Source organism: Peromyscus maniculatus, chromosome 21 (genome assembly GCF_049852395.1).
Source record: "Peromyscus maniculatus bairdii isolate BWxNUB_F1_BW_parent chromosome 21, HU_Pman_BW_mat_3.1, whole genome shotgun sequence".
In the NCBI taxonomy this organism is placed as follows: Eukaryota; Metazoa; Chordata; class Mammalia; order Rodentia; family Cricetidae; genus Peromyscus; species Peromyscus maniculatus.
In genome coordinates this window covers 3,329,685-3,344,838 of record NC_134872.1, presented here as the reverse complement: position 1 = coordinate 3,344,838, position 15,154 = coordinate 3,329,685, and the positions used below count along the sequence as shown (strand labels likewise).

At 45.7% G+C, this 15,154-nt stretch overlaps 1 protein-coding gene across 30 annotated transcripts in view; it reads left to right on the top strand.

Annotated features, from left to right (window-relative positions):
• The first annotated feature begins 867 nt into the window (after positions 1–867).
• The window catches only part of Tsbp1 (testis expressed basic protein 1), a 77,791-nt gene continuing 63,504 nt past the window's right edge, over positions 868–15,154 (top strand). For 21 of the 30 annotated variants that reach the window (XM_076558300.1, XM_076558298.1, XM_076558291.1 and 18 more), the window contains exons 1-2: positions 6,455–6,576; positions 14,758–14,844. In XM_076558300.1, coding sequence (XP_076414415.1) covers positions 6,549–6,576; positions 14,758–14,844 — 115 coding nt within the window. In that variant the 5' untranslated portion in view covers positions 6,455–6,548. Of the gene's footprint in view, positions 1,002–6,454; positions 6,577–12,922; positions 13,134–14,757; positions 14,845–15,154 lie in introns of those variants that run through there. The other 9 variants (XM_076558305.1, XM_076558294.1, XM_076558306.1 and 6 more) reach the window with 3 other exon arrangements.

The window sequence follows — 15,154 nt, the reverse complement described above, 5'->3', positions numbered from 1 at the left end:
CTGAGGCAGAAGGATCCCTATGGCCTGTTGGCCAGGCAGCCCAGCCTAGTTAGCAAGACTCAGGTCCCAGTAAAAGACCCTGTCTCAAACAAGGTGCACGGCTTCTGATCCTAATCAACCTCTGGCTGTGATATGCACAGGCACATATGCATACACACACACACACACACACACACACACACACACGAATGCATCCCTGTGCACATAATAGAAATCAACTTGCTCAATCATTATCTTTACAATCCATTCTGTAAATCCTGTGGATAGAATGTTGTTTACTAAAAATCAACAATAGTCTTTTATTCACCTCATTAAAAACCCATCCCAGCTGATGAATAAGTTTCTAACTAAAGCATAAAATAAGTAGCATGTATTCACAGTAACATTTTATATAAGTAAAATCAACTTAAGCATCTAACCAGCAAGCCTCAGAATGTGTAGGGTGGGTGAGCTCCTCCAGTTGAAATGCCGTTCTTGACATCCTATGCCAGTAAACCCAGCATCGTCCAACATCGAGGAGCTGCACTCTGACAGAATTCTCAGACACCACAAGTAACTGAGTCACCATGCTCTGACAACCATGAAAAGAAACAGTCCTCAAACCCACAGGCAGTTTTGTGTCCATTAGCAGCTTTGTGGCTACAAGAAGCCTGCTGCGTGCACGCCTCACCCCCACACGCTGTGAGCATCCCGTAGTGGAGACCTGTGGGTAACTCATCAGTTTTCCTTTCAGCAAAGCTGAAGCTGCACAGCAGAGGCCACTGAGGAATCCCACACTCCCCTGGGAAGCACGTGGGGGGAGGGGCAGGCTGCCTACAGTTGGAGTAACTGCCGCCTTCTCAAAGAAGCCAGGGGGCCTGCTGCCTGGACTCTTCACCCTTTCTCTTCAGAGAGAGGTGTTTGGTTCCTGAAGAAGCCCCACAAAAGATCACCATCCACATATGCAATCAGCAAGAGTATTTATTATTCCAGCATGCTGTGGTCTGCCATCCCACACAAAGGCAAGATGGTGGTGACCCCAAGAGGGATGTGCGGGCTCCTTTTAAGCATAGCCAGAGGGAGGTCCTAAGGCAGTTAGGTCACTTTGGATATGTTTGGCTCAAGCAAGTGGCAATCATGTTGTGCATTCTAATTGGCCTGGGCTGGTCAGGGGCTGGTGAGGGATACAGTTTTCCACTTTTTGGTAGGCCTGGACAAGTGCCAGGCTTTGTCCTTATTGGGTTATCACCTTGAGCTGTTTGTGGCTCAGGACTGCACTGTATGTACCAGGCCTCCTTATGCTTGCTGATGGGGGTGTTGGAGATTGATTGTCCTCTGTTCATGGCTCTTTTAGAAACTGTTTATTCAGTCTCAGGAAACTGAAATTGAGGCCCGATCTCTGAGAGGAGACTGAGCAGCCTCTTATGGGGTCTGCTGGGTCCTCTCATTCCCCCTTTGAGTAAGTTCATCATCTCAAACCTTGGAGATGTTTCTAATTGGTAAGAGACTTTATCATCAAGGTAGTAGACTATTCTGGAGTCTTACTAGACCAGGACACAAGAATTTTTTTTATTTGATTCAAAACCTGAGTATTAACATAGGGGGGCTGAGTATTAACATAGGGGGTGAAGCCAGAGGCAGCCCATCACCAGGTCCCCTCCAGCGGTATCAGGAAGCCAATTCCCATTGGATTCCGAGTGAGACTGCAGAGGTGGGAATGGCCATAAGGAGGTTGTTCCAAACAGAGACCGTTTCTATTACCAACGGCAAAGTGAGCCTTCCCTTGTTTGTTTGTTGCCATTTGCAAGTGTGTCATGAGTTTGGTCCAGGGGCTGATATTGGGATTCTAGCATCATCAGTTCAGTGGTACCCAGACAGGAGTTATCATTTAGTTATGGCATCAGTGACACAAAAGCCAACAGCAATTAGCAGAAGCAGAGGGGCCAAAGGTCCCGTGATGACTGACAGAGTTCCTTATCCAGAGGAACTTGAAAATGAGAATGGGAACCAGTTATTATTTTATCTCAGGTTCCCTATGACAAGAAATTCCCTTTTGATCTAACATTCCAGGGGGGAACAGGAGACGATGTATTTGCTTCTGTAATTACTTCCTGCTGACATTAGGAGACTGTTGTCAGGGCCCTGGACGTCTAGAATGTTAGTAAAAGGCAAGGAGGGAATTTAGAAACATCTGATTCATTGACCAGCTGAAGAGACAGCATTAACATTGGTTGGATTGGTCCATACCAGCTCTCAGTAAGTTCAGGGTTCACAGTCATTTGGAACAGGTTGTCATCAGCAAATGGTGCTTGGATGTGTCTATCAGCCAAGTGGAAACCTGTTAAGACAGATACAAACTAGGAGCAGAAATTAAAATTTATGAACTTATTTGGAACTTTTAGGCCCAGTCTCAGTAATTGAGGAAGGGGAGGATTCCCAAGACCAGGAGTGAGAGAAATACCATCCTCAGGAGTAAACAGATGGGGAAACCTAGTCTGTATTTATCTGGAATCCTTTTGATCTGCAAGATGTAGATCCAAGTTTTATGACATCTTTAATTCTTTGAAGTTTATGTGAATTTACATTTTATGAAAAGACATAAAAGTTTCAGATATATCAGTATTATCAATTTGTATTGAAATCCATATTGTAGAAAAAGCAGGTAGCAGGTATCTGTAAAACAGCAAAAGTAGATTCTTATCTTTGAGTCCTAGCAAAAGCTCCAGATTTGGATTAAAAATCATGTACATTTTCCTTCTGTCTAGAGAGTCAGGTATAGATTGGACTAAAATGTCTTTAGCCCAATGAAAAGCATCTGTAAGTCTATATTCAGAAGACAACCAAAAGAAATCTAAAATCACACTTACTTGTGACCCAAACAGTAAGGAGTCATTGCTCTATTGGCTTGTAAGAACTCTATTAATATTCAACTCTGAATTTTTGAAATTTCAATGCAATGACAGTATGTTGATGGAAAGAAATCTTGTGATAATTTTCATATATCTTAAGCCATTTTTATCTTCATAAATTGTATCCTATTTCTCAAAACATTTTCTCAGACCCTTATACTCTAAGCCTTTATGTTTTCAGACCTTTATACCTCTTAGAGCCTTTGAATTTATATAGACTTTCATATCTTTTTTATAAAATCATTTCTCAGAGATATAAGCAGTTATCATTAAGAACAGTCATTTTAAATCATGTTTGAAATTTATATGTCCCTTAATATGAACCTTGTGAGTAAGGCACACCTGATTGCCTTTTCTTTTCAAGAGACCTAATAGCTTTAATTAATCAGTGTATTGATCAATGAACTAACAAGGTGACTGCAGCCTTGTGGAAGACCCTGGGTGTCTGATGCTGCAAAGCTGACAAAGTTACAGTGAGCCTAGATGTCAACACCATCAGAGATCTGAGAGGGATAAATCCTATCTGAGTGAGCAGAAGTGCAGATCAAGCAGCTTCCAAATCTATCAAAAAAAAAAAATTAGAGAGACCATCCCTACCCAGTTAGCCATCCCAGGCCCCTGTGGTCTTCATAGCATTGGCAAGACAGCATCAGTCTTTGGCCTCCAGGCCCATACGATGAGAACTTTCCCTGTGGAGGAGGAACTTGGGGGCAAATCATCTTATTTTGCCTGTGTCTCACATGTCCGTAGTCTGGGTTGGGTCCTGGCAGCAGGTGTTGCATTGAGGCATCTTGCCCAGTGGTCAGTGTTCTTAACAATCAGGTGGCATCATCAGGTTGTTTCCCGTCTTCTTTGGAGAACTTGGGAGTCATTGCTAAGAGCTGGGAGCCTCTGTTTGTCATAGTAAGTTTTTTTAATCTAATAATTCAAAAGCCATATTCATCAGATCTTTGACAAGTTTGAGGACCATTGTCTATTAAATATATCTGAGCTAAACAAACTTAGACCTAAGACCTATATCTTGAAAAATATATCTAAGTTTGGTAACAACAACCAGGCCACTGTAGCTTAAATTCTAACTGGTCTTAATAATACAAACCCAGAGTCAGATATCAGAGTGAAAGCTGAAAGATCAGAGAAGCAGAGCAACCAGCCACTGGAAAGACTTCTGACCTCTACTGAATCCTCGACTGAAAGGGCTGAGCTCCTGTCTCCTCCCGCCTTATATTCCTCTCTCTACCTCCCTAGAGCTGGGATTAAAGGCATGTGCCTCCACCACCTGGCTCTATCTCATGTAGCCCATGGTGGCCTTGAACTTCTGATCTTCCTGCTCTCTCCTTCCAAGTGCTGGGATTAAAAGTGTGTGCCACCACTGCCTGGCCTCTATGGTTAACTAGTGGCTGGCTCTGCACTCTGATCTCCAGGCAAGCTTTATCTGTTAGAACACAAACAAAGTATCACCACAGATCGTCATGGTATCCTGTAGATATATCAGTCAAATGGACCTTTTAGGTTCTGTTTTTCTCTTTTTTTCTTATAAGCATTTTTCCCTATCCATAGACATTGCAGGAGCAGCCAGACTGCAATAGATGTGATGTTGGCAATTTTAAGAATCAGGTTTGGTCGGGGTGTGTGTGTGTGTGTGTGTGTGTGTGTGTGTGTGTGTGTGTGTGTGGTAGCGCACACCTTTAATCCCAGCACTCGGGAGGCAGAGGCAGGCGGATCTCTGTGAGTTCGAGGCCAGCCTAGGCTACCAAGTGAGTTCCAGGAAAGGTGCAAAGCTACACAGAGAAACCCTGTCTTGAAAAACCAAAAAAAAAAAAAAAAAAGAAAGAAAGAAAGAAAGAAAAAGAAAAAGAAACAGGTTTGATTGAACTTCTCTTATGAAACTCTGAATAGCTAAGAGTTCTAACCTTGTCATTTCATAGGATGCCAGTCATATAGGACCCTGTAACTCAGAGGGTTGTAATACGATGATTAATTATTAACCTGTGCTTTGGACCTCAGTCCTCCTTTCTCCTTTAAAGAGAAAGATCCCATTTTTTAACATAATCATTTTGCAGTGAAGAATCACGTTATTTTTCTAAATGAAGAAAACCAACCAGAATTAACCCAATATAGTCAAATCTTGAACACATTTTACAGTTTCCCTTTGGATTCACTATAGGTTATATCCCCCTGTATAGGGGTGTGGCCGTCTATAACCTCCCTCATATCCTCAGGTCCGGCTTTCTGCTACCTCCATTTCTTGGGTCCTGCCTTCTCTCTTGCTTCTCAAACAACATGCAAATTTTCATCAGAGTCCTTCTTGTGGTTATATATATATATATATATATCATAGCAGAGATAACCTTAAGTTTGTATCAACATCAACATATAAAAACCTGTACCAATGTAAACCATTTGAGAGTAGCAGTAGTTTTTCTCACCCCAATCAATAATAATTTGTAACCTATTCCCTTAAATGATGACATTTATATTTATAATCCATTGAATTCAAATGACCAAAACCCATATATTTTTTCTTTTCCTGTGGAAGCAAAAGCATAATTTTCCCCAAATATATTTAGGCTGATTTAATTCAACAGTTTTTCCAAGCAGTGTTAGGCTAGCAGCCAAGACCTTGACGTTATCACAGTGAAGATGATGAAGAACTTGGCTTAGGAAGGAAGGGAGGGGGAACAGTGGGCACAGAGTGTGCCCTTGGCAGTCCTGCAGGAGAGATTGTCAACCCCTCCAGCCATAATCAACCCCAGATTCTCTGTTCAGTGTCCACCGCAGCTTATCAATTCCAGGCAGTCAACACTCCGCTGCCCCGCCTGAAACCAATGTGCATCCCTGTAGCCCCACCTGCCTGTACTGAGCATGTGCCCCACCCCCACCCTACCCCCACTCCCACCCCCCAACCCCCCAACCCCGCCCTCTGTGAGAGCTGCTGGCTGGCTGCAAGCCTCTCCTGCATGCCAAGTCAAGCCCCAAGTCAAGCCCCGCCCACACTGTGGGCTTCCCTGAAGCCCCATTCCTGCCCCCTGCAAGAGCCACAGCTAGCTGTGAGCCTCTCTAGCATGCCAGGGCAAGCCCCGCCCTCTCTGTGGGCCAGAGAGCAAGGAGCAACAGAGGGAGGCGGCCCTCGCCATGCCTCTCTCTCTCTTTCAGGAAAATGATGGAGGTTATAGACAGAAACAATTAACAATAAATAGCACAGACAACCAGGACAGGTACACCAGCACTGAGACAAGGGCCTCGCTCCCGGTTAAGCGAGCCCCACCTGACAAGCCCCACCTGGCAGGAGAGACCTGCTTACCTCAGTCCAACCCAGGGGGCCACAGTCCCCTTGCAGTACAGGTGAGTCAGGGACGTCTGCAGGGCTCATGTGGCAGAGTTGCCTCCACTGTGTCCATCAGGCAAAGCCTGGCCTCCAGGTTCAGGCAGCTTGAGCTTTCCAGAAACACGAACGGGTGGAACAGAACAGCAACATAGTAACAGTCAGAACACAGACCAAGACAAAGAGCGCTCACACTCCTGCTTACCAGGTGCTCAATGGGATGGAAGTGCTATGGGGAGTTGCCGGCCGATGTACCATATGTTAGGGTCCTGGAGAGACCCCACAAAAGATCACCATCCACATATGCAATCAGCAAGAGTGTTTATTATTCCAGCATGCTGTGGTCTGCCATCCCACACAAAGGCAAGATGGCAGTGACCCCAAGAGGGATGTGCGGGCTCCTTTTAAGCATAGCCAGGGGGAGGTCCTAAGGCAGTTAGGTCACTTTGGATATGTTTGGCTCAAGCAAGTGGCAATCATGTTGTGCATTCTAATTGGCCTGGGCTAGTCAGGGGCTGGGGAGGGCTACAGTCTTCCACTTTTTGGCAGGCCTGGACAAGTGCCAGGCTTTGTCCTTATTTGGTTATCACCTTGAGCTGTTTGTGGCTCAGGCCTGTACTGTATGTACCAGGCCTCCTCATCCTTGCTGATTGGGGTGTTGGAGATTGATTGTCCTCTGTTCATGGCTCTTTTAGAAACTGTCTATTCAGTCTCAGGAAACTGAAATTGAGGCCCGATCTCTGAGAGGAGACTGAGCAGCCTCTTATGGGGTCTGCTCGGTCCTCTCGAGAGGACAGCATTGTCTGAAAACCTCGCTTGTCACCATTGAATTTTAGTGCAGAAAACTGAGATGTTCACCCATAAGGAAGGCGCTCGGTGCAACATCGAGATGAAGAGCAGAGTGTTGAATGTGTGGGACACCCTTACATGTGTCAGCCTATAACAATACCAACACTGTCCCATGGACTTTAAATACTACCTGACCCAGGAAGATAAGGATACATGGTAGGCAAGCAAAACAAACACCCACAGGTGATAAAGAACTTTCTTGTAAAGCAATTATTTGAAATACATAATTTTGCCATTTAGTAAGATGAGTGCATGGTGGAGAGATGGCTAAGGCCACTCTCCTCTTACAGGGGACCTGAGTTTGGTTACAAGCACTCCCATTGGGTCGCTCACAGCACCCATCACTCCAGCCTCAGGCAGATTCCTTTTTCTGGCCTTGTGGGTACCTGCCTCACACATACATAACACACACACACATCCACATGCATACAATTTAAAATAAAGTAAAATGCATTTCAAATAAATAACTAAAAATGAAGGCCTCTTTGCATGCTAATGAGACACATGCTTGTCCAACACAACATAATCTAAGGATGCTCTGATTGGGCCCTGACCTGATGGAGACCTGTGCTAAGAAATACTAAGTCTTTAACCCAAAGTCTGGCAATCACAGCACTGTTTCTACAGGAGAGGAAACCTGTCCACACAGTGGAAACACTGCATTCACAGTAAAGACAAGTCTGAGCTGAGGTGTGTCAGGCAACATTGGCAGGTGTGTCGTGTGTGTGTGTGTGTGTGTGTGTGTGTGTGTGTGCGCGCGCGCACACATGTGAGACAAAGCCCAACACACTTGCATGCTGACGGTTCACTGACGGTCACTATACATTGACATTCTATCTTCCTGTACTGGGGATGGAACCCAGGGCTTCCCCCTGCTTCCATGTTTATTGTAGCATAATTCTTCATGACTAAATGTACAGTCAGCCAGGATGCCTATCAAGGGATGAACAGATAAAGGACTGAAAGTTTCATCTACTGAGTAACGAAAATTATGTAGATATAGACCGATAGGTTCTGGTGTATGTTTCAGTTTGTATGTATCAGTTTCAATTGTGTGCGTACATGGATATCCATGTGTTCACATATGCATATCTAGACTCAAAAGGAAAGAAAACGGAAGGATTAAGGCCCTGAACTGCTTTACCTAGAAACCCTCACCAAAGAGGAAACAGCCCTCTTGATGTTTCTTCACTTTCTCCCAGCACAGGGCCCCCTGCCCTCCCAGGCCACAGCACAAGGAGGCCCAGGGTGGCTTAGCAGCCACTCCAGAGGCCACCGCTGCTAACGGTGGAGGCATCAATGTGCTGCCAACGCTGCAGGTGCACTGAGAGCAAGGGCTGTCGGCCGTGGGGGTTTCCACCCAGACTCCAGGGGCTGCGCTGTGCAGCCTGCAGGCCCAGAAGTTGGTTGCAGGAGTAGAGAGTACCACAAAGAGACTTCAGCGTGGCATCACCTGGGAACCATAGACGAGGAACCATTAAGGCCCCAAACTCCGTATGTAGCGCAGGCTGGCCCCAAACTCCGTCTGTACCCCAGGCTGGCCCCAAACTTGCAGCTCTTCTGCCTCAGTCTTGCAACTTCTAAGGAAACAGGCATATGCCACCACACCCAGTTTAGAGGCGAGAGACTTCAAACAATGGTATAGAAACAACCAGTGTTGGCCAGGTGACTTCAGGACACAGCAGTTTAGTAGGAAAAATGTGTGTGTGTATGTATATACACATATTTACATACATATATATATATTTATGTAACTTAATAAATTTGTGTGTGTGTGTGTGTGTGTGTGTGTGTGTGTGTGTGTGTGTGTGTGTGTAAATTTGCTCTAGAAAGTTCCCAGGGGCTGGAGAAATGGTTCGGGGGTTCAGAAGAACTGCTCTTTCATAGGACCCTCGCTCAGTTCCCAGCACCCACCTGGGGTAGTTCACAGCTCCCTGCAACTCCAGCTCCAGGGGGAATCTGCTGTCTCTGGCCTCCTCAGGCACCATCACTTACATGCACAGACACACAGAGATAGAGCACACACACACACACACACACACACACACACACACACACAGTTAAAATAATGTTTTTTTCCAATGCAGGGTCTCTCTATATAGCTTTAGAGCCTATCCTGGAACTCACAGAGATCCACCTGCCTCTGCCTCCTGAGTGCTAGGATTAAAACCACGCCACTACCACCTAGCATTAAAATAAATCTTATAGGCCGGGCGGTGGTGGTGCATGCCTTTAAGCCCAGCACTCGGGAGGCAGAGCCAGGTGGATCTCTGTGAGTTCGAGGCCAGCCTGGTCTCCAAAGCGAGTTCCAGGAGAGGCACAAAGCTACACAGAGAAACCCTGTCTCAAAAAACCAATAAATAAATAAATAAATAAATAAATAAATAAATAAATAAATCTTATAAAACACTCTTTAGAAAAGGAAAAGCAACTTTCTAAATGACTGTAAACATGTCCACCATGTTCCCGCATTGCCCGTGGCAAGGAGATCCTCACACCCACTTCTGAGCTCTGTTCAGCTGTTGACTAAATTGACTCGTATGAACCACAGGCTAAAACCCAACAATCCCCCAACACTGTGTAAATGCACAAGAGAAACTGGAGTGAGGGGACACCTCCTGTGGCTTAGGTTCACACAGTGAAAACACTGTGCTGTGACCCGGTGCTCTGTGTGTTCTTTGGAAAGGTGTCTACCAAGGCTTTTGACAATTTTAATCAAGTTGTCTGTCACCTGGTTTCCAAACTGTTGTTTGTGTATTTTCAATACCAACTCTTGTCTGATGACGATTTCAGATCTTTCCTCCTGTCCCTTCCGCCCACTCCCCACTGAGCTCAGTCCCTTCACAGTGCAGGACATTGCTGCATTTGAGGTCCCTCACTTCTGGTCTCATGTTCCAAAGATGATTGCCATAACCACACCACAAGGTTCTTCACTTCTTATAGGATCCCATAGGCTCAGGTCTTTATTGGTTTTTCCATCGAATGTCACAACTGGTGTAGAAATGTCATGTGTGTTCTCCATCATGCTCAAGTGTCTTCCTTCCATATCGCATTTATTGGAAACTTCGGTCATGGAAGAATGTCTAAATCTGAAAACACTTTTTCTATAAACACTGAGTCTGTGGTTTGATGTTTCTTGCATTTTCTATCACCTTTTCTGATGTGCATGATGAAATACCTTTGCATCCCCGAGACAAGCCCTCACTAGTCATGGTGTGGGATTCTTCCACGTGGCTCACTGAAGTGGGTTTGCAGGTGTTGAGCTGAGGACTTTTGAGCCTCGTGTGTCATCTGCTCACAGTGTCCTTGTTTGATTATGGTATCAAGATAATGGTGTTCTGTTAAAATGGTTGGAAGCATTTCCTCTTCAGTGATACAGAATCTTGCCTTTAGCTCTTCATCAAATGTTTCATAGTAAAGCAATATGATCCTGAGATTTCCATGGATGGACAAATTTTCTATTATTGGCTCAGTCTCCCTACTCATGAAAGGTCTGAGGTTTGTTCACGTTGTGACAACTTCAGTTAGGACAGTTCCAAGGAGGCAAGGGAAAGGAAGTTCTCTGAGGGCCTCAGGCTGTGGCAGCTGATCTTCCAGGTCTTTCATGTCAGAAGCAACAGGAACCACTTCTTCTCTGCGGTTGGTTTCCCTGGAGTGAGCCCCTGGGTGCCCAGTGGCTGGCAGAGCCTGTGTGGCACTCACTGCGGGATCACTGCAGGATCACTGCGGGATCACTGAGGGATCACTGTGGGATCACTGCAGGATCACTGCGGGATCACTGAGGGATCACTGCGGGATCACTGCGGGATCACTGAGGGATCACTGCAGGGTCACTGCAGGATCACTGTGGGATTAGGCACAGCTATGAAGACCAAGCCCCCTACAGAATAGCTCCACAGGACTCCTGGGAGGTCATGGGCCCCCAGGGGTTTCCTCCGCCCAGCTGATACTGGATACCCTCCCTCATCCTTGTATCTGTCCCCGATAGCAGCAGGTGCCCTCACTACGCAAGTCTCCCTGTGGCCATGGTACAGGGTCCCTTTGGTAAGCACTTGATCGCACTGATAAAAGATTTTAAAAACAGACCAGAGAAACTTGAATGGAAACGTGGACACCAAGCTGAGGTAGCAATCTATTTTGTACAATGTTATGCAACAAATCCCAATTCTATTAGGGTATGCTATGACCACAGTTATATAGTTGAGGGGCTGGAGAGATGGTGTAGCTATTAAGAGCACCTGGGTTTCCATCCCAGTTCCCACAGAACAAGCCTGGTGTGAACCTGTGCACCTCCAGCCTCAGCAAGGGCTGGAGAATCCCTGGGGCTTTCTGGGTGCCAGCCTAGCCTAAAAACCTGAACTCAGGAAAGACCCTCACTCATAGGAAAAAGGTGGAGAATGATGAGGACACCCTCATGTGGCCTCCACACACCAGCACACACATATACATACACCCCACTCACACCTCACACACATACACTATACATATAATGTCCTAATAACTTTATAATGGACCCATGCCAAGACAAGTTTTAGCAAAATTTTTAAATTACTATTGAAATTCTAGTGATTTAATTTTATAGCTATGAAACTTTCTAAATAACGTTCTCATTAACTTACACCATAAAAATTGAGTAAGGATTGTAACCATCAGGGTTGACATGAAACAAAGTCCTGAAGGGGGCCGGGCATCTGATGCTGGAGGCCTCCTCTTCTAGGGCTGGCTGCTTTCCCTAGGAAACACCTCGTCAGACACTAGGCCTTCAGCACTGAAGGGAAACACAGCTTTGTGCGTACACGTGGGCTTTGTGATCAGAAGCCCAGACATTTGTTGGTGTAACTTTCAGTGTCTGCTGTCTAGAAAGACTGCTGGTGAGTGGGTTATGAGGGCCACTGGGGTATGAAGGTCACTGGGGTATGAGGGTCACTGGGGTATGAGGGTCACTGGGGTATGAAGGTCACTTGGGGGTATGAAGGTCACTGGGGGTATGAAGGTCACTGGGGGTATGAGGGTCACTGGAGTATGAAGGTCACTAGGGTATGAAGGTCACTGGGGTATGAAGGTCACTGGGGTATGAAGGTCACTGGGGGATGAAGGTCACTGGGGTATGAAGGTCACTGGGGGTTATGAAGGTCACTGGGGTATGAAGGTCACTGGGGTATGAAGGTCACTGGGGGATGAAGGTCACTGGGGGATGAGGGTCACTGGGGGGTATGAAGGTCACTGGGGGGTTATGAAGGTCACTGGGGGTATGAAGGTCACTGGGGGTATGAAGGTCACTGGGGGTTATGAAGGTCACTGGGAGGTTATGAAGGTCACTGGGGGTATGAAGGTCACTGGGGGGTTATGAAGGTCACTGGGGGTTATGAAGGTCACTGGGGGGGTATGAAGGTCACGGGGGCTGCCTGTGTGCTGCAAGCTGCCTACTGCACAGCCTTGGGGCTAACAGACTTCAGCAATAGGTGCTCATTCCTTTGTTATCAACACGGGTGTGTGAGACCCCGTTTGGTGGCTTAGTCCTCAGGACCACACCCCTCAGCTCCGTCACCTGACTCAATGCCTTCACTTCCTCTGTCCATCTTCATCTGAAGGCTCTTATTTTTAAATATAGGAGGTTTTCACAATGAAACATTTTTAAAGCTACTCTACCCAAGGTTCTTAACATGAAATCTCTTGAGCCAAAGTGTCCAGACTATTAGAAATTATTGTAAAGGCCAATAGTATGAGTTTCATATGTGAATTCAAGATCCACCAAAGTGTTCTTGAATTTGGTCTCCCAGAAGCCCTTGCCTCATGGAACTTCCCTTGCCTCAGAAGTTCTGAGACTTTGTTATGACACCCATTCTGGAATCTTCATAGACCATAACCTGCTTAGGTCTGATGAACCTAAGCCACACAATTCCTGGGAGACCCTCTGCACCCTTGTCTACAAGGTCTCCCCAACACTCAGGTTCTCACAGCTCAGAGGCGATGCGCTTGGGGCATTTGTTTGATCTTGATCTCTCTCTGACACAAGAATCCAGATGATGTGGAACTCACTGAAGACACTAACCAGAAGATGGAAGACCTAGGTAAGAACCAGCTTCCTCTCTTGCATTTCCTTGATAGCTACTGTCGCAAGAGTCTTGTCTTGGGGACATTTACGAAGCTGGCTTGCCTGTGTCTTTCAAACACAATATTCATTCTTTTGTTCTGACTGATTCCTCTGGGAAGCTGAGGGAGAGTTGCCCACCATCACCTCGTCTCTGGAGCAATCTTTTCTGCTTCCTGAAGTTTGAACTCTCAGAGTAACCACTGTCCACAGTGCCTCTGCTATCTTTCCTACAGTACTGTTCACTCCAAGACTGCCTCAGTACTGAGAAATAAGGACTTCATCCCGTCCCCACCCACACCCCTGTACACGGGATGACGCTATCCCAAATGCCCTCTCGAAGAGCATTTCAGATACCAAGCAAAGGGATGGTTGCTTTCTGGGACTTCCTCTGAGCCCACCATCTAAGTTCATCTCACTCTCATGATGGAGACAGGCTGCTGACTTTAGAGGGACATTCAGAGCAAATCTCTAAAGGTAAAGGGTTTGGCAGCAGAATTTTCTCACATTGCCAAACATCTAAAAAGGCTCAGTAGACATAAGCCAAATCTGCCAGTTGGGGGTGTGGTTACATTGTGACATGGATTCCACTGGTGATTTTTGGAAGCAGTCTTGATTGTGGAATCATCTACTTTCTTAGTCATTCAGAGTTTGGTATTTTTCAGTGTTTCTACTGTCACCAGCAGACTTGTAGTGGCTACGGATGTATTCTCCCATTCATCGTCTCTTCTGCTCTATCTTAAATATCAAATACAAATCAATCATATAAATATACAGACAGTCCTAATGTGCATTATCCTCTAGTCTCTCTGACAAAGGTCACCAATATTCACCTTATCATTCAGTTCAGTGGGCAACGACTCCAAGGTCTTCCTCATTGATAAGAAACGTCTGTCCTCTCATATGGCTTACATTAATATCGTTACCTTTAGACAGCATCTTTCCAGTGCCTCCAAAACTTTTGGTTGCTCATCCAGACCAAAAAAAAAAAAAAAAAAAAAAGAGTATGTCATGCCTCATATAGCTGTAAATGTTATGAATGTACAAATATACTAATATTTATGTTTTAAAGAAAATGGGAAATGTATACATAAAAGGTTAAATTATACACCAAAAAATAGAATTCTAATTTTTTTCCTCATACCTCAGAGGACTGCTTTGCCAGACCACTGATCTCCCTAACCTTCTCCCGCTCTACCAAGGGGCTCCACAGAGGCAGGGTCCCTCAGATTGCCCACTTTAAAGCAAGGGTTATAGCAGCCAGGGCTCTTATAGCACCAAGGGAACAAGTGTAAGAGCTAAAACTGGGCTGAAACAGGAGTGACAGAAGCATGAGGAAGATAAATCCAGAAGCTGGGCTTGGCCATGAGGCTTGGTATTGTTGTCCACGGAAGGCAAAGTCTGCAGAAGAATCAGGAATCAAAGCCAGCCTCAGTTACATAGTGAGTTCAAGGCCAGTTTGGGCTATGTGATACCCCATCTAAAAACAACAGTAAATCAATCAGAGAGTTGAGAAAGCAGGGAGGAGGGACAGGACAGTATGACGGCAGCAGCTGTCTCCAGTGAATGCGTGGCCCAAAGCTTACAGGTGCTTTCTGTTTTAGAAGTGATTTTGGCTGTCACCCTGACTCTGCTGGGCCTTGTTATTCTGGCTATTCTGATAGCGAGATGGACACGGCGTAAGCAAAATGGTGAGTAACCATGGTGACTCCCCATGAAAGTCTCAGAGAGAAGGAAGCTGGGATGCAACCCTGATAGCTACAGGCTTTGCCAGTGTGCTCCGTGTGTGTCCCACACAGATGTCAGAGATCTCACCCTGCCAGTGACTCTGCTCACAATGTGAAATTCTAAAGTTTACGCTATCAGCACTGTCGACAAAAACAGACAAATTAGCGAGAGGAATAAGAATACTTTAAAGCAAACTCTGTCTGAGCTCCAAAGGAAAGAACTCAAGTCTGGAAGTGTGGGAAAACACTGGCAGAAGCCACACCCAACAGTGTG